The following is a 20,461-nucleotide window of genomic DNA, read 5'->3' on the forward strand; positions in this document are numbered from 1 at the left end:
ACTAGATTCCCTAGTGGTTTCCACTGCACGAAAAAGAACAAATTCTCAGGCGTCATGCGAAGCACCACCACCTGACAAAGAGTCAAAGCTACCGGACGCATCAGGAAAGCGCACTGCGTCACAGGCAGCCACTTTATGGCGTATCGCCAACACCCAAGCGCTATTGGCCAGATATGATAGGGCGCATTATGATGAATTGGAAAACATAATGCAACACCTCCCTGAAAAATATAGAACTAGGGCCAATGAATTAATTCAAGAGGGTAAGACAATAACTAACACCTCTATACGCTGTGCCTTAGATGCAGCAGACACAGCCTCCAGGGCCATTAATACTAGCATCCTCCTCCGTCGTCATGCTTGGCTAAGAATATCAGGATTTTAACCAGAGGTACAAGCCTCCATCCTTAATCACCCCTTTGACCAGGAACACCTATGCGGCCCAAAGGTAGATGAGGCCCTCGGAAAAAATAAAGGAGGACACGGATATGGCGAAGTCCATGGGAGCCCTACAGTCACACCCTCCTAGGCGCTCTTTTCGCCGCTCTTCCTTTCGGAGTACATCTGGAGGCTACTCCTCAGATAACGCGTCCACTTCCTACAAATCCCCCACTCAGTCCACCTTCACAACGGGTTATCAAAGAGGCGGCTATAGGGGCAACAATAATCAAGGTAGAGGCAAAACAAATACCGCCCGCTCTGCTACACCGCCTACCCAATGATTTCCCCCCGCTCCCTCCAGACCATCCCACTCCGGTCGGGGGCAGACTTCAAAATTTCCTTCATGTCTGGGAGACCATCACCTCAGACAGATGGGGGAACCAAATTATTCGGTCAGGATACTGCCTGGAATTGACATCTACCCCCCCAAACATTCCACCCAGGCAACTCCTAATGTCACAAGAACATTCCACATTACTAAAGCAGGAGGTAATCTCCCTCCTACAAAAACAGGCAATAGAACACGTTCCCGTCAATCAACAAAATTTAGGGGTCTACTCCCTATATTTTCTAATACCAAAAAGGGACGAGACTCTACGACCTATTCTAGATCTCCGACCCCTAAACGCATACATACACTCAGCCCATTTTCTCATGGTAACGCTTCAGCAGGTACTTCCGCTCCTCTCCCAGAACGACTTTCTCACCACACTAGACTTGAAAGACGCATACTTCCACATTCCAGTACACCATGTTCACAGAAAGTACCTCCGATTTGTTGTGGACGGACAACACTACCAGTTCAAGGTGCTCCCATTTGGAGTCACAACAGCACCACGGGTATTCACCAAGTGCCTAGCGGTGGTGGCGGCACACCTCAGAAGACAGCACATTCACGTCTTCCCATACTTGGACGACTGGTTGATAAAAGCCACTTCATACAACCAATGTGTACACTACACCGCCACCACAATCCAACTACTTCACCAACTAGGCTTCACGGTGAACCTCAAAAGTCCCAGCTAACACCATCCCACATAAAACAATACCTCTGTTCCACGATAGACACCTCAAAGGCAATAGCCTACCCCAATCAGGCCAGGATTGCAAGCATTCAGGCTTTGCGACAAAAATTCGTACTTCAACACTCCCTTCCAGCAAGAGTGTTTATGCAACTGATAGGGATGATGGCCTCTTGCATTTTCATAGTGCCTCGCGCAAGACTCCAGATGCGTCCACTCCAAGAGTGCTTAGCGCGCCAATGGAACCAGGCCCAGGGGCAACTGACAGATCTGGTGTTGGTAGACGGTCGCACCCATCACTCTCTGCAGTGGTGGAACACCACGAACCTTTCCAAAGGTCGACCGTTCCTGGACCCGGTTCCCCAGATAATACTAACAACGGACGCATCGCTCTCCGGCTGGGGAGCTCACCTATTACACCTCACAGTGCAGGGCACATGGACGCCTCAACGAAAGTTACTCCATATCAACCATCTGGAGTTACTAGCAATCTTTCTAGCCCTAAAATCCTTTCAACCACGGATTTCAGGCAAGGCAGTCCTCATTCGCACAGACAACATGACGGCCATGTAATATATTCAAAAACAAGGCGGCACACACTCTCCACAGCTCTCTCAATTAGCACAGAGCATATGGAGATGGGCAATTCCACACAAAATCTTTCTCCTAGCCCAACATGTCCCAGGAGTCCAAAACACCATGGCAGATCTGCTCAGCAGGCAGATGCAACAGATCCACGAGTGGGAACTTCACCCGCAGGTTCTTCACCCGTTCTTTCAAATGTGGGAGCATCCACAGATAGACCTCTTCGCCACCCACGAAAACAAAAAATGCCCAAGCTTGGGCGCCAGATACCCACACCCATTGTCCAAAGGAAATGCGATATGGATGAACTGGTCAGGCAAATTTGCATACGCTTTTCCACCTCTCCCACTAATTCCATTAGTGGTGCGAAAGCTACAACAGCATTCCCTCACACTGATCCTAGTAGCTCCAACATGGGCCAGACAACCGTGGTACACCACGCTGCTGGAACTCTCGGTAGTGCCACACCAAAAGCTACACCTCTCACCATGCCTCCTAACCCAGAACCATGGAGAGATCAGGCACCTGGACCCAGCTCAGCTCAACCTTGCGATCTGGCTCCTGAAATCCTAGAATTCGGATACCTAAACCTTCCCCCTGACTGTATGAACGTCATCAGAGAAGCTAGACGCCCTACCACTAGAGCCTGCTACGCTGCCAAGTGGAAAAGATTTGTTGTTTATTGCCATAACAAAACAATCAATCCTCTAGACGTGTCTATACAACACATCATATGCTACTTACTCCACCTACAAAGGTGTAATCTAGCCTATACCTCCATTCGGCTACACCTTGCAGCAATTGCAGCTTACCTACAAAACGGGCAGCACCTATCACTTTTCAGAGTACCTGCCATTAAAGCCTTCATGGAAGGCTCAAAAGAACAATTCCTCCCAGAGTACCACCCTCACCTGTGTGGAACTTAAATATCGTTCTCACAAGGCTGATGGGGCCTCCCTTCGAACCTTTGCATAAATGCGAACTGCAATTCCTCACATGGAAAACAGCTTTCCTTGTAGCCATCACTTCCCTTAGAAGGGTCAGTGAGATACAAGCACTTACCATACAAGAAACTTTTCTTCAAATGCACCAGAACAAGGTTGTTCTCCGTACCAACCCAAAATTCCTACCTAAAGTAATTTCCCCTTTTCACCTAAACCAATCTGTAGAATTACCAGTATTTTTCTTGCAACCTCAGACTGTTGCAGAAACATTATTTCAAACCACTGCAACAGATACCGGTGGTCGCCGCTAAGGTTGGGAACTGCTATATAGTCTATGCAAAAGTGTGTAATCTGCAGCTCATATGCCTCGAACGGAATATGCTACTTAACCAGTATGCATCTGTTCTTGGCATGTAGAGCTGCAGATCTACACACGCCCACCCGCCTCCCCGGCTACCTGTATCTGTTCCAGTCTATCTTATTTAGATACAACACACATGTGTTTCTTCACTGTTGTTACTACGCTCCATCTTTCCCTGCTGGCGAAAAGCAATCTGAGGATGGAGCCGAAGCCCATGCGCAATACGATCCGAAGGAGGAGTCACCGACCTCGTGACTTCCAAAGACTTTCCAAGAGGAAAAACAAACTGCAAACATCCGGGCCCAACACCAGATGGCGATCTATGCAAAAGTGTGTAGATCTGCAGCTCTACATGCCAAGAACAGATGCATACTGATAAGAAGCATATTCCTTACCAGAGGTTATCATCGAGGAGGCTACAGAGGCAATAATAACAAAGGCAGAGGCAAAACTAACAATACTCGCTCCGCCTCCACCCCCACCCAGTGACTTCCCTCCACTCCCCCCGAGCCATTCCACTCTGGTCGGGGGAAGACTACTACAATTCCTACCTGTCTGGAGCAACATCACTACCAACAGGTGGGTGAGACAAATCATTCAAACCGGCTACTGTCTAGAACTCACTTCAACTCCCCCAAACATACCACCCAGACAGCACCCAATGTCAACAGAACATTTATCGCTGCTAAAGCAAGAAGTGCTTTCCCTTCTACAAAAACATGCAACAGAACGAGTTCCCCTGCATCAGCAAAACACAGGAGTTTACTCCCTGTACTTCCTCATTCCAAAGAAGGACGGAACCCTCAGACCCCTAAACCTTTACATACAATCAGACCATTTTCATATGGTCACACTTCAACCGGTTCTTCCTCTGATCACACAAGGCGATTTCCTTGCCACCCTAGACCTCAAAGACGCTTACTTCCATATTCCCATTCACCCCGCTCACAAGAAATATCTCAGATTTGTAGTGGACGGTCAGCATTACCAATTCAAGGTTCTCCCATTCGGAGTCACCACAGCACCCAGAGTCTTCACAAAATGTCTAGCAGTGGTTGCAGCAAAATCACGTCTTCCCGTACTTCGATGACTGGCTCATAAAAGCCAAGTCATACAGCCAGTGTGTAACTCACACACGCCACAATCCAACTACTTCAAGACTTAGGATTCACCATAAATCTCACAAAGTCTCAACTACAACGGTCCCACATCCAACAGCATCTCGGTGCCACAATAAACACCTCAAAAGGCCTTGCGTATCCCAGTCCACCAAGGATAGCAAGCATACAAAGTCTCATTACAAAATTCCAACCACAACACTCGCTTTCAGCTCGAGTGTTCATGTAGCTCATAGGGATGATGGTCTCTTGCATATTCATTGTACCTCATGCCAGACTCCCATGCATCCCCTACAGGAATGCTTAGCATGTCAGCGGAACCAGACTTCAGGTCAGCTGACAGATCTGGTGTTGATAGACGGCTGCACGCATCGCTCTCTGCAGTGGTGGAACACACCAAACCTTTCCAAAGGGCGACCGTTTATAGAGCCGGGTCCACAGATTGTACTAACAGCAGACACATCGCTCTCCGGCTGGGGTGTTCATCTCTTACATCATACCATGCAAGGCAAATGAACACCTTATCAAAAATTACTCCACATCACTCACCTGGAGTTACTAGCAGTTCTTCTGGCATTAAAATAATTCCAGAAACAAATATCAGGCAAAGCTGTCCTAGTCCGCACCGACAATATGACAGCAATGTACTATATGTAAAAACAAGGCGGAACACACTCCCTACAGCTGTTAATTAGCGCAGAGCATATGGAGGTGGGCTATTCCTCAAAACATTTTTCTCCTAGCCCAACACGTTCCAAGACTCCAAAACAGCATAGCGGATCTGTTAAGTCGTCAGACACAACAGATTCACGAGTGGGAACTTTATCCACAAGTTCTTCAACCGTATTTCCAAATGTGGGGGCAGCCAGAGATAGATCTCTTCGCCACACATTAGAACACAAAATGCCTAAGCTTCACCTCCAGATATCCACACCCATTGTCCAAAGGCAATGCGATATAGATGAATTGGTCAGGCAAATTTGCCTACGCTTTTCCGCCTCTCTCACTCATTCCATTGGTGGTGTGCAAACTGCAGCAACACTCACTGACACTCATCCTAGTTGCTCCAACATGGGCCAGACAACCATGGTACATAACACTGCTGGAACTATCAATAGTCCCACACCACAAACTACACCTCGCCCCACGCCGCTTAACACAGAACTGTGGAGAGATCAGACACCTGGACCCAGCACACCTCAACCTAGTGATCTGGCTCCTGAAGTCTTAGAATTTGGTTACCTTAACCTACCCCCTGACTGCATGAATGTTATCAAAGAGGCTAGACGCCCCACCGCTAGAGCTACAGCTCTGAATGCCAAGAACAGATGCATACTGGTAAGTAGCATTTTCCATCTGTAAGAAACATTAGCTAGTTATAGATTCCTTACTGCCCCACCCATCCTCACCGTTCTGCAAACTGATTTCTAGGGTTAAGGACATCCTTTTAGGGCCCTAGTTTTGTGCACCAATGGTCAGTGTCTTGTATGGCTCTGCGATTCTCACACGGAAAGTCGTGTACAGAACTGACGTTCGCGCGCGAGGGCGGCGTCTAAGTAGCTGCTGCAACGTCATCCTGGCGACCACGACGCCGACTAAGCTCGCAGACCCGACCGACGCGCAGAGGTATTGCTGGGGAAAAACTTTTCCGGATCCAGTCTGACGCCTTGGGGTAATTCTAAGGTAAGGAATCTATAACTAACTAATGTTTCTTACAGATATATCGTTACCGAAGGTAACTAACTTGTTTATTAACACACCATGTGGAAAACGGAAAAGAAAAAGATTGGTAACTCCTGAAACCCTACCAGACCCTTGCATTCATTATACCACTGACAGTACAAACAACAAATAAAATGAAATAAAGGGGCAGTGTTAGTTGATCCAAATATTAAAATAAACTATAGTGATAGGGTAAGCTTTTACCTAACCTCACACCACTACAGTGACTTGTAACAGTCCATATTTAAAGTAAGTGTTACTCCAATCTCAGCATCATCCTCTTTTGTTATCTTGTTATTGCTGGCATAGCCGAATGGTATGTCTAAAGTGGATGAAGAACAGTGAGCTCCCGCTGTTGGCCCATTTCAATTCCCCAGCATATGAATAATCACTAGTAGCATTAAAAAAAAAAATACTAAAGCTATACACCATCATTCATATCAATATAAGGAGGGTCTAAATAATAAACCCTCCTCCACAGTGACTCCTACATCTGTCTTCCTATTTAACACTCAATGCAAGAGTTATTTGGTGGTACAGCACATTTTCTGGCTATGCGGTACTCAGATAGACCTTTTACCACTCGCAAGAACACACACTGTCCATCATTCTGCAGCCTCCAGTATCTGTCGAAGGGAGCTCTGGAGAACGGTTTTCAATTGGACTGGGGCTCGCAACTGTCTTTCACATCTCCCCCAGGCCCCTTGATTCCTCATGTTCTGAGAAAAATTAACCAAGACCAGGTCCAAGTCTATTAATAGCCCTGTATTGGCCGAGAAGGGTACGGTACACAGACCTTCTTCACCTATAACTGTGCACTCCACTTAGTCTCCATCACAGGGAAGACCTCCTGTCACAGTCGCAGGGGCTGGTTTTACATCTCTAGAGCCTGCACCTACATGCCTTGAGATTGAACAGGGCAACCTGAGTTAATTTTCTCTTCACCCTGATGTGTTGGATGTTATTTTATAGGCCAGAATGCACTCCACCAAGTCAGCTTATGCAGGCAGATGAACTAAATTTGTAAAGGGGTGTGAAGAAAATTTGATTGACCCCTTAAAAGCCTATTTGTCATATTTTACGTTTTGCGCTTTCCCTAGCCTTAAAGGGGGCGTGGGGCACCCTGGGCGATATTCTTTTAGGGGGGCGGCGGAGGTGAGCAACTCGTGTCTGTCGACTACACCACCCCCTTTCCCTGAGAACAAGTCTGTCGGCCTCCACCCCCCATTCCCGCCACCCGCTCCTACCTGCACCAAGCAGCAAAATTAGGGTCCGCCGTGGATGGCAGTAGGTCTAGCTACGCCAGCGGCAGTTCCTCCTTTAATGCAGTGGAACGTCGCCCTGCCTGCGGCGACGCTCATTCGTCCTAAAGGGGGAAGAGTACATTAACATTATTTAATTGGCCCCGCTCTCACCTTGCTGCCAGCAAGTGCAGGGGCGGATGTGATTGCTGCTGATTGACATGAGCAGGGATGACACCGCAAGTGTTTAGAGCGCATGTTGGATTGGCCGTCCGTCTTGCGACTGCCAACCCAACAGTCATACTTGTGTGGCACAATTCCAGCAGCTGTGTTAATAGCTGTGTAATTGAAAACACAGGCCCCAGTCACAAAAGGAGCGCTGGCTTTGCCTGCTCCATCCAATTCTGCAGCTGCTCTCATACTGAAATCAGCATGAGACTGGGAGCAGCTTCAGGATTGGTTATAGTTTCGCGTTGGGCCATTGGTAGGGATCTGGAAAGAACCGGCATATTTCCAAAAGGCGCGTTTAACATAACTCTCTGTGATTATGTGGAGGCTGCTTTAGTGTGCCAGTCGTTTATAAACAGATTGCAGTAGAGGACACAGTGCCAGTTTAGCCTCTTCGAGGACTGTGGTGTTTGTTGCTGGCAGGTCCTGAAACAACATGCTCGCAGTCAACTCTAGTAAGGATCTCTGCAAGCCCAACTCCCCCTTTCTTTCCTCAGTCAGTAAAGGAGGCTTCCCGAGGCTGTCTGCTGGAACGAACCTGAGCGAAACTATGAAGCCAGACCGAGGTAAATTACTCAGTCTTGTCTCTTTTTTTTAATCTTACCTGCCAAGCGCTCCTCATTCGCGGGCACAACTGGGTGGTGGATTCATGCCACACGTTTGTCATGGCACTTGGACTTATGGTTAATGTAGTTTGTTTACTTTAGTACTGAGCGGCTGTTCAACTAAAGGGAAGAGAAAGTTAAGCATAATAAACCTGTTCCCTGCCCGTCAAAGAATTAAATTCAGGTTGGATGTTTTTATTTTTCAGTTGCTTTTACATGTGTCTGACATTCAGGCTATGTTTGGGAGGGTATTGGCTATGTTCGAGGCATGTGGGCTGCTGAATTCATATCTGTGCATAGATCGCCACCTAGTGTTGGGTCCAGATGATTGCACATTGTTGTCCTGGAAGAGTCTTCGAAGTATCACGAGATAGGTGGCTCCTCCCCTGGACTACAGTGCGCATGGGCATCCTCTCCATCCTCAGATTGTTTTTCTCCGCCATTGGGTTCGGATGTGCTATCTTAGCTCAACTTAGGAATATTCAGTTTTAGGCCAAAAGGCCTTTAGTTTTCATCGGTACTGTTCCCGTTCGGTCTCGACTACTTACTTTAGTGTTTAGCACCTTCTTCCAACTTTCGGATCGGTTTGTTCCGAACATCGAAGCTCGATCGACGATGGAATCGAGGACTCCATTCAAGAGGTGCCCGTTATGCCATGCGAAGTACCCACATATCGACGTCCACCCGGTCTGTAATAAATGTCTCTTGCCAGATCACGACGAATCGAAATGCATGGCCTGTGCCCGATTCCGATCCAAAAAGACACTGCGGAATCGAAGGGCAGCGAGACTGGAGGCCCAGCAAGCAGCGCCTGCCCCAACCAACATATTCAGCACCGAGGACGAGGACGCCGAGAGCGTGGAAGAACTAGTCTCTAGCCCCGCTTCCGAACATGATTCACGTTCGGAGGACGACGATGAAGTGATCTTTCAACGTGAAGAAAACGTCGATGAGGTAGGAGACTACGACGAGGCCTATGGGGCCGAAGAAGACAGCTCTCCCGAGGAGCTAGGCCAATCCGTCGAAACGGAGGCCGAAACAGTACGTCGTCATAAGGCTCCGGTCGAAGGATCGCCTTCGGGCCTTACCCGAGACCAAACACATAGTTCTCCGGCCCCGCCTTCCGGCCCTGCCTCGAACACTTTGCAAGAGCCAATATTATTGAAGACGACAGGGTTCGCAAACCCAAAACCATCCATCGCACCAGTCCCTTTGAAAACGAAAGTGGAACTGGTGGTGGTCGGCTCGAAGACGTCGAAGCCATCCGCTACTTCGACGCCAAAGAAGGTCATCGGTTCCGACCGCGTACAAAGAGACTTCGGTGCCGAGCTCACCGCAGCGGATGCGGTTGCCAACCCGAAAAGGAAAGCCCTCTGGCACCACAAGGCACCGAAACCTTCGGCGCCGACATCGAAGGCCGTAACCTCCGCAGTTAAAATGGCCGCCCAAGCTACGTCGACATCTAGCGCACCGGCGCCGACTAAGCCCTCGACTACGTCAAGCGTCGATACCTCACTTCGGACCAATGACCCCCTTTCTGCAAAAAAGTCGGGGCCGGCCTCCACGCCTACCACTACAATGCCCATCAAACCACCATCTGCGTTCACTGTGCAGCAAGGCTCCACATCTTTGCAACGCATCCGTGACCGGGCAGCCCTCCACTCTTTCTCGGTTCCCGACACGAACAAATCTTCTAAAGCGCACTCGGAGCCAACCAACATTACGTTTGGGTTGCCACCGCCCTCGGCACCGAAACTATTCGAAATTCGGACACGTGTCCTCCACACACAGTCCACCACCTCTGGTCTAACAGAGCACGACTCTTCAGGGCCACAATTTATCGACGCCGACACCGGCAGGTTAATGCTCCACAAGCACAAGATAACGCCAGTTAGGGAAGAGGAGCCCTACAAAATTCCTCTTAAACGCAAAATGCCAGCGGGGCCGGAACCAGTGCTCCAGAAACACTTCCAACCCTTCCATCCAGATCCGCAAACCTTTTCTCCTACGCCTTCCGAATCGGACGCACTAGAGGACTATGGCGGGGATGATACCATCTACCCTGGGGACGTAGATCCTGAGGAGCACCTACAAAACACGGATCAGGCATGGGATGACCCCACAGACCAAGGTGCCGCGCCACATACCCAGGATGTGCAGCTCTATAACGTAAAAACGTCTCCCACAGAGGACACTGCTGCCTTTAATGCCCTCATCGAACGGGCTGCTGCTCATCATGGGGTGGAACTCCATTCTGATGCCATTGAGGAAGACTTCTTGCTTGACACTTTCGCATCTTCAGAAAGAACTGTTAAAACTCTGCCCATGTTAAAGGGGGTTCTCAAACCTGCCAAAGACATTTTCAAGGACACCACAAGAGCACGGGTGTTAAATCCCAGGATTGAAAAAAAATACAAGCCTGCACCCGGTGACCCTAAATACATTAGGGGTCAGCTGCCGTTGGACTCCATGGTGGTTGCCAATGCTCGCAAGAGAGCACACTCGCAAACAACGGGTGATGCTCCTCCCCCAGACAAGGAGTCAAAAGTGCTGGAAACATCGGGCAAACGCATTGCAGCGCAAGCAGCAAACATCCTGCGCATTGCCAATACACAGGCACTCCTGGCACGTTATGACCGGTCACATTACGACACGCTAGAGTCACTGCTCCAACATCTACCAGATGAGTATAAAGAGTCAGCGGAGCTACTCATCAGAGAAGGACAACTCCTCACTAATGCATCCATAAAATGCGCACTGGACGCAGCTGACACAGCAGCTAGGGCAATAAACACAAGCGTCCTGCTACAACGCCATGCCTGGTTACGAATCTCAGGCTTCAAGCCAGAGATCCAAAACAATATCCTGAACTTACCAGTTAACACAGAATACTTATTTGGCCCAGACGTTGACACTACACTAGAAAAAATAAAGAAAGACACTGACACTGCGAAATCAATGAGGGCTCTGCAGACGCAGCAATTTTGTAGTGGCTCCTTTCTTCGCCCCGGAAATAGGGGAGCAACAAGGTGTCAGGGGTCACAACAGCAGTATGCTAAAGGTGGCACACAAAGCACCTATGACAAAAACAACAGGGGTGGATATCGTGGATCAAGCACCAAAGGCAGGGGACGTGGTTATGGCAACACCAGGTCCTCTCCAAAGAACAAACAGGGACGCCCTCTCCTTACCCCCCGACCACATAACACCTGTCGGGGGAAGACTACAGCTGTTCCTGTCCGCGTGGAAAAACATCACCACAGACAGGTGGGTCAGGGACATCATACACCACGGGTACTGTCTAGAATTGACGTCCACTCCACCCGACATACCACCAAAGCAACGTCCTATGTCAGTCGAGCACTTGGCATTATTACAGCAAGAAGTGCTGGCTATGCTCACAAAAGGAGCAATAGAGGTAGTGCCCATCAACCAGCAGGGAACAGGGGTGTACTCTCTGTACTTCTTAATCCCAAAAAAGGACGGCTCGCTCAGACCTATTCTAGACCTGCGACCCCTAAACCAATATATTCTGTCAGAGCATTTCCATATGCTCACCCTACAGCAGGTTCTCCCACTACTCAATCAGGGGGACTTCCTAGCCACGCTAGACCTAAAGGATGCATACTTCCACATACCCATACACCCTTCAAACAGGAAATACCGCAGGTTCACTATTCAAGGGAATCACTATCAGATCAAAGTTCTCCCGTTCGGAGTAACAACAGCACCCAGGGTCTTTACCAAGTGCCTGGCAACAGTGGCTGCGCATCTGTGAAGACAAAACATTCACGTCTTCCCTTATCTGGACGACTGGCTAGTTCAGGCCAAGTCAGTACAACAATGTGCCACCCACATGTCCCACACCATTCACCTTCTTCACGATCTGGGATTCTCACTAAATTACCCAAAATCAAATCTCCAACCTGCGCACGTACAACAGTACTTGGGCGCAACGATCAACACTCTGGCTGCCACAGCTCAGCCAACTTTAGTGAGAATCAACAGCATGCAACTGCTAATCTCAAAATTCAAACCTCAACACTCCCTTCCTGCGCGAGTGTTCATGCAGTTGATAGGCATGATGGCCTCCTGCATTTTCATAGTCCCACACGCGAGACTACATATGCGCCCGCTTCAGGAGTGCTTAGCACGTCAATGGAATCAGGCTCACGGGCAACTAAAAGACCTAGTGTTGGTGAGCGGTCGGGCATACAACTCTCTGCATTGGTGGAATCCACAAAACCTTTGCAAGGGCCGACCGTTCCAAGAGCCTGTTCCACAAATCATACTGACAGCGGACGCGTCTCTCCAGGGATGGGGAGCTCATGTACTCAATTACACAGTGCAGGGACTATGGACAACACAACAAAAGAAGATGCACATCAACCTTCTGGAACTGATGGCAATCTTCCTAGCCATGAAGGCATTCAAAGTACACTTATGCAACAAAGTCGTGTTGATCCGGACGGACAACATGACTGCCATGTACTACATACAGAAGCAGGGAGGAACGCACTCTCCACAGTTGTCTCATCTGGCTCAGAGCATGTGGAAGTGGGCCATCCAGAGGAACATATTTCTCATGGCGGAACACCTCCCCGGCAAGGACAACCAGATGGCAGATCTGCTCAGCAGACACAGCCACCAGATGCACGAGTGGGAGCTACACCCATCAGTTCTCCAACCGTACTTCCAGCAATGGGGTCATCCAGAGATAGACCTATTCGCCACAAGAGAAAACGCAAAATGCCAAAGCTTTGCCGCCAGGTTCCCACACCCACAGTCGCAGGGCAATGCGATATGGATGAACTGGTCCGGCAGATTTGCGTACGCTTTTCCCCCAGCACCATTAATACCGCTGGTGGCGCGCAAACTAAGGCAACACTCACTGACCCTTATCCTAGTTGCTCCAACGTGGGCACGCCAGCCGTGGTACACCACCTTTCTGGAACTTTCCGTGGTGCCTCATCAACGACTGCGGATAAAACCAGCACTTTTAACGCAGAACCATGGCGAAATTCAACACCCAGATCCCCAACAACTGAACCTGGCGATCTGGCTCCTGAGGTCTTAGCATTTGGCTACCTAAACTTACCACCTGACTGTATGACTATCATCAAAGAAGCCAGGAGACCCACTACTAGAGCCTGCTATGCGGCCAAATGGAAAAGGTTTGTCATTTACTGCAACAACAATAACATTAACCCACTGGACGCATCTATTCAAAACATCATATGCTACCTCTTACACCTATACCGCTGTAATCTGGCATACAACTCAATACGCATCCATTTGACCGCGATAGCAGCCTACCTCCAAAACAGGCAGCACCTCTCCTTATTCAAGGTACCTGCCATCAAAGCTTTCTTGGAGGGACTCAAACGAGTAATTCCCCCAAGACACCCACCAGCACCAGTGTGGAACCTCAACTTGGTCCTCACCAGACTGATGGGTCTGCCCTTTGAACCTCTCCATTCATGTGAGATTCAATTCCTCACCTGGAAAGTGGCTTTCCTAGTAGCCATCACTTCCTTAAGGAGAGTTAGTGAACTCCAGGCACTAACCGTTCAAGACCCATTCATTCAGGTCCACGCAAACAGGGTTGTACTACGCACCAACCTCAAGTTCATGCCCAAAGTTATATCACAGTTCCACATTAACCAAACTATCGAACTGCCCGTTTTCTTTCAAAATCCGCAAAATGTCGCAGAAAGAATGCTCCATACACTAGATGTGAAGCGGGCTCTCATGTACTATATCGATAGGACAAAAGATTTTAGAAAAACTAAACAACTCTTCGTTGCCTTTTCTCCACAACACAAGGGCAACGCCATTTCCAAAGCAGGAATAGCCAGATGGATCGTTAAATGCATTCAAATTTGCTATCACAAAGCTAAACGCACATTAACGGTTCCCTCACGAGCCCACTCAACACGAAAGTTAGGGGCGTCCATGGCTTTCCTAGGAAACATCCCTTTACAAGAAATATGTAGGGCAGCCACACGGTCCACTATACATACATTTACCAAACACTACTGTGTAGATGTACACTCAAAACAGCAGGCAGCTGTAGGACAGGCTGTTCTCAAAACTCTTTTCCAGATTGCTGCAGCTGGCACAGGTAGCCGCCGCTAAGGGAGGTACTGCTATATATTCTATGCACAGATATGAATTCAGCAGCCCACATGCCTCGAACTGATTATGCTACTTACCAGTATGCATCTGTTCTTGGCATGTAGGGCTGCTGACATTCATATCGCCCACCATCCTCCCCGGCGCCTGTAGCGGCTGCAGCACTCACATTTTCTCTATAGCATGGTCATCACTTACTGTATCTACTCCATCACTGCCACAATGGCGAAAAACAATCTAAGGATGGAGAGGATGCCCATGCGCACTGTAGTCCAGGGGAGGAGCCACCTATCTTGTGATACTTCGAAGACTCTTCCAGGACAACAATGTGCAATCATCCGGACCCAACACTAGGCGGCGATCTATGCACAGATATGAATGCCAGCAGCCCTACATGCCAAGAACAGATGCATACTGGTAAGTAGCATAATCAATTTATTTTTACACAAGAAGGCCTGCAGTAATTCTGCTGACTGGACATGAAGAGAGTGGGAAGAAATGAACGACAGGAACGTATAAAGGGAGAGTGTCTGTGAGAAAGAGATATAAAGATCGAGAGAGAGGGTTATTGGAGAGGAATTAAAAATGAAGAGGCAGGTCAGGGGCCACGGGTCTCGGGTCAGGATAGCCGGGGGGACCTCCTCGTGGTGTTTGCCCACTCAAGCTCTAGCTGTGGACAGCTGGTGCAGAGTGGTGCGGATTTGCGGTGCCCGGCCGGAGCCAAAGGTTGGAGATGGAAAAATCTGGTGTTCACAGTAGACCGTCTTTGTGGTTGAAGGCAGGCAGGTCCTCCGGAGTTTTCGAGGGTGCTGCCTACAGGACACACCAGGATTTTGCAGGAGCAGGTTCGAGGTGGAGACAGGCCGGTAGGACTGGGGCCTAGTCAGTGGGCTTCTTCAACTTGTTAGCTTCCGCATGGCTGTTAGGTCCTTCTTCTTCTTTTCTTGTAGTTTCTTCTGGTCTGAGGAAGCAAGGTTCAGGTAGGTAAAAAGGTTGGGACCAATGGGTCCCTTCCCTGGGGTGAGTACACCCCCCTATTATGCCACCCTCCAGTTGTAGGGGAGCATAAGACTTTCCCTGGTTGGCTGAGTCACCCCATCTGCAAGATGGCGGGGACTGTGAGTTGTGCTTCACCTTACCTCCCCCACCTGAGGGGTGGAGTTGGCAGAGGTGGGTACACCTTCCTTCCTCACTTGTTTTTCCTGCCGGTTCTCTTCCCCAAAGTGGGAGTCAGAACCAGTGGGGACCAGTTGCTGAAAGCAGCAAGTGGCCTGGGGAAGCTCACAAAGGAGGCAAGCCTTTGAAGCTTCCCCTTCTTGAACCCTGCCCATCCTGGGGGAGGAGGGTTGGCACCTCTCTCCAGGATTTGCATTGTTTCAGGCCCCCGAGAGCAGCTGACTCTCGACTCAGGGTTCCAGAAACATATTCGGGCTATGATTCCTATCTTACAGCCTTTATCCTTGGTTTCGGTCAGGATGACCCTCAGGCTGCTGGGTTTGATGGCCTCCTGCACCCTGCATGTGGATCATGCCAGATGGCATATGCGGGCTCTGCAGTGGGACCTGAAGTTCCAGTGGGCACAACATCGGGGGAATCTGTCCGATTGCATCCAGGTTTCAGAGGGCACTGCCAATTGCAGTGGTGGCTCATGAACCTGGATTGGGTCGGCAGCAGATCCCTCTCTCTTCCCATACCAGAGTTCACATTGGTGACCAATGCATCACTTCTAGGATGGGGCAGCTACATGGGGGAGGCAGAGATCAGAGGCCTCTGGTCCCTGGCGGAGTCCGGGCTCCACATCAACCTTCTGTAGCTTCGGGCGATTCGTCTTGCACTCAAAGCATTCCTTCCCTCTTTCCGGGGAAGAGTGGTGCAGGTGTTCACAGACAACACCACCGCTGTGTGGTACTGCAACAAACTAGGCGGGTGGGGTCGTGAACCCTATGTCAGGTGTCCCTCTGCCCCTAGACATGGCTGGAACGTCAGGGCATATACCTGCGGAGTCGCGGTCTTCTGTATGCCTTTCCGCCTATACCACTTCTGCCCAGAGTGCTGAAGAAGATCAAGCGCAACTGGGCCCAAATCATTCTTGTGGCTCCAGACTGGGCACGAAGAGTCTGGTATCCCGAGCTGCTCAACATGGCCATCGATCATCCGATCCGGCTGCCTCTTCGGAAGAATCTTCTGTCGCAGCAGCAGGGGACAGACCTCCACCCGAACCTGTCCAGCCTCCATGTCTTTGCGTGGAGATTGAGCGGCAGCAGTTGATGTGGTTTGACCTGCCTACCGAAGTCTGCGATGTTATCTTGGCAGCCAGGCATCCCTCCACTAAGACTATATATGCCTGCTGATGGAATACATTTGTGGCATGGTGCCAGCAAAGGCTGTGGATCCCCTTTCCGCCCCTGTTTCTGAGGGTCACATGTTCCTCCTTTCTTTGGCCCGGCAGGGCTCTGCTCTGGGCACTCTCAAAGGCTACCTCTCGGCCATTTCAGCCTTCCTTAGGCTTCCTGATCAGCCTTTTCTTTTCAAGTCCCCTGTTGTAAATAGATTCCTAAAGGGCGTTACTCATCTTTTTCCTCCTGTTGCCTTCGTAATGCCCCAGTGGGACTTGAACTTGGTGCTCGGTAACGATATATCTGTAAGAAACATAGGTTAGTTGTAGATTCCTTACTGCCCCACCCATCCTCCCTTTTCTGCGAACTGATTTCTAGGGTGAAGGACATCCTTTCCGGGCCCTAGTTTTGTGCACCAGTGGTCAGTGTCCTGCATAGCTCTGCGCTTCTGGTGTGGAAAGTCGTGTACAGAACTGACATCAGCGCGCAAGGGCGGCGTCTATGTAGCTACTTCGATGTCATCCCGGTGACAACGACGCCGGATGCGGAGTCGACCAATGCCACCATCCGACGTGCAGGGGTACAGCTGATGAAAAACTTTCCGGATCCAGTCTGACGCTTGGGGGTAATTCTAAGGTAAGGAATCTATAACTAACCTATGTTTCTTATAGATATATCGTTACCGAAGGCAAGTAACTTGTTCTACAGGCTTAAATTGTTTTGCACCCTAATGATGCCGTAACTGCAATTACTTTATTGACCTACTTGCTTTCTCAAATTTACTTGAAAACCATTTGCCCACTCTTTTTTCAAAATGTTCCCTTTTTTTAAAAGAAACCCACTCCACCTTATGGCATTCGGACTCACTCACCACAGGACACTCAACCGAAACATTTACGCTCACCATTTTCAAATATCACCTCCCACCGCTGAGCTACGCCACGGTTTCCTTGCATAGGTGGTTACTCCCTTCCACTTGAACCAGTCTATCATGCTTCTTACTTTCTGTCCTCCTTCACATCCATCTAAAGAGGACGAAAGGCTTCATCGTTTGGACCCTAAAAGGGCTGTGAGCTGTTATGTGGACAGAACTTGTTATCTCTGGTTGGATGATTGTCTATTTGTTGGCTATATGGGCAACATGAAAGGTAAAGCAGTGCATAATGCCCATTCCTCACCTTAGAATATTCCCCAGGCATCAGATTGGATCCAGAAAATCTCAAGCAGTACCTCTGCGTTCTGATAGGTGGCATCAGTCAGCTCTTCTTCCACTCTATCCACGTCGGAAATGATGCTGCGGTACCTTCATAAGCGCCACCCTGGTGCGCTGGCATGGACCATTGAAGGACAGACGAAAAAATTTAAAGTAGTGTCACAAATTGAGGCTTTATGGGCATATGGTTGACATCCTGTTCAGACTCCACCTATGTTGGCACCCACCAGATATAGCAAAAAGATTTTTACTAAAATTCTTCTATCCCACCACTAGGTGGCAGAATTATGTGCAGCTTGTGACTCTAAAAGATCTTAATGCTGCAAACCCTAATTATTGGTAAGTAAGTTTTTGCTTAGGTTGTGTGAAATCATAATGAAAAAAAAAAAAAAATTCTGAAATGATTGTGCATTGGCTCTTCAGATTAGTACACAATTGCTATCACAATATAGTGTGTGTGTGTATTCAGTGAATCATTTTAAGGTTTCTCCCATCATCTGACTTGATGTCTTTTTTTCAATTTATGGTAAACGTTTGAAGGTCAATTTCCTTTATTTTTTCAGAGTTATCAGAGGTACAGACCAGTATCAACATCCGTTTCAGCTACTCCATCGTCGTCGTCCTCACTTTCGACTTCCAGCAGTAGTGCTGTCTCTTCAAATCAGTTACATCGACCAAACAGCCTTCTAGGCATTGCGTCTACTTACTCTCCTTACTCCAGAAGCACTGGAAAAGAAAATGAAAAAGGTAAAAAAGAAAAAGAAATTCATGATATTTTCCCCCAGCATATCATTTATTTTACCCTCTAACTGCCTGTCATTGCTTGTTAACCATTGTTAACTGTTATTCTTGCTACATACATCATCTTGGTTTCATTTGACCCCTGCAGACTGAAAATTATAACAGTCCGTCTTTTAACCCTGAAGGAAGGCATGCTTTTCCTGTTGTGAAATGTTTCTGCACCGGTTATTCTAACCTTTATTTTCTTCTCTCTACAACAAAGCTACTTAACATGTGGCTTATTTTTCACACACAGTGCTTTTGACATTTCCAAGAGGGATGAACTAATCACTTGGTTACTCCTGTGATTAGAACAGCTAGGGAAAGCAAGAACTGTATAGCTAGAAAACAAATTAATTTAAGACTGTCCCCATATTTATTGAAAGCAAACAGCTCTCCTGACATTGGCCTATCAACAAAGAGATTCGTGAGAGGGTTCATCAAGAGAAACGAGGAGGCAGCTTAATGTAAAATCAAAATCTATGTTGTATTTTTTATGGTATTCATGACTTAAGGTATTGCAAACAGCTAAAGCGGTCTGTAGTGATACCTACAAATACAGTGCTATATTTGCACAACACAAAAGACTGAAATAAGTCTTAAAATGTTTGCTCTTCAGCTAATGTCAAGGTCAGTTGTGATAAGTGTATGGTCGGGTGGAGTGGTGTAAAACACATTGTTTAAAAGGTAATTCTGTTGAATTGCAGCGCTTGGCACAGGGCTGCTTACACTGGTGATAACACAACTACTAGGCCTGTGCACTAAAGTGACCATTCGCCCAAGGCAGCCTATGTATTGAACGAGCATGTGCACAACAGTTTCGTCATTAAATGCTACTCTCAGTCTGGATAAGATTAATTCTGAATCATGAAGAAACCATCCTGCCTCGAAAAGGTGGCATGGTGCAATTAGGTAAAGAGTGCATAAAAGCTTTCATGAATATCTTGATGACAATGTCTGTGTTTGGCACAACAACAAAAGCATACTTTTGGAAAACAAAAGGGTTTGAAAGCTTCCTTGTCCATTGCATAATGTATTTCAGTCACAAACACCCTGGCAGTTTTTAACAGGCTTTTTGGTAAGGAGCATTCATTTGACCCTCAAGTGAGCTGCACTTTAGACAAAATGAAAAAGGTCACTGACACGGCAAAAGCAATGGAAGCACTCCAAACTCCTTCACTTAGTGGTTCCTTATGCTGCCCAGGCTACAAAGGCGGATACAAGTCATTTGCTGCAGATGCCTCCACATTCCAGGAAAAGCAGGGGCAATCATTTTTCACAAAAGGAATTTACAAAGGCTCCTTTACAGGCAATGACAATAAAGGAAGAGGGAGGGGTGCTTCAACACGTGGTGCAGCCTCAGTATCCAAACCGTGACTGCCTTATCCATCCCCCCATATCACTTAAACCCTGTCGGGGGAGGAGGGCGTTGGGACTACAATCTTTTCACCCGGTCTTGGAAACCATCACAACAGACCAATGAGTACTAGCCATTATCCAACATGGCTACAGTCTAGAGCTCATTACCACACCACCAAACATCCCACCTCGCAATCAAAGACTATCACAAGATCACATAACTCTTCTGTAACAGGACATCCAAGCCCTTCTTCTCAAAGGGGTTATAGAACCAGTTCCCCTTAATCAACAAGGCATGGGAGTATATTCCCTGTACTTCCTAATACCAAAGGAGGGCGGATCACTGAGACCAATTCTATATCTCAGACCTC

The 20,461-nt window shown here is 48.2% G+C and overlaps 1 protein-coding gene across 6 annotated transcripts in view; it reads left to right on the plus strand.

Moving 5' to 3' along the window:
- PPP1R12A (protein phosphatase 1 regulatory subunit 12A) overlaps positions 1 to 20,461 on the plus strand; it is a 1,183,401-nt gene that overhangs the window by 859,436 nt on the left and 303,504 nt on the right. For all 6 annotated transcript variants that reach the window (XM_085652988.1, XM_085652990.1, XM_085652986.1 and 3 more), the window contains one exon: positions 18,515 to 18,698. In XM_085652988.1, the coding sequence (XP_085509114.1) occupies positions 18,515 to 18,698 (184 nt within the window). The remainder of the gene's footprint in view (positions 1 to 18,514; positions 18,699 to 20,461) is intronic.

Source organism: Triturus cristatus, chromosome 4_1 (assembly GCF_964204655.1).
Source record: "Triturus cristatus chromosome 4_1, aTriCri1.1, whole genome shotgun sequence".
In the NCBI taxonomy this organism is placed as follows: domain Eukaryota; kingdom Metazoa; phylum Chordata; class Amphibia; order Caudata; family Salamandridae; genus Triturus; species Triturus cristatus.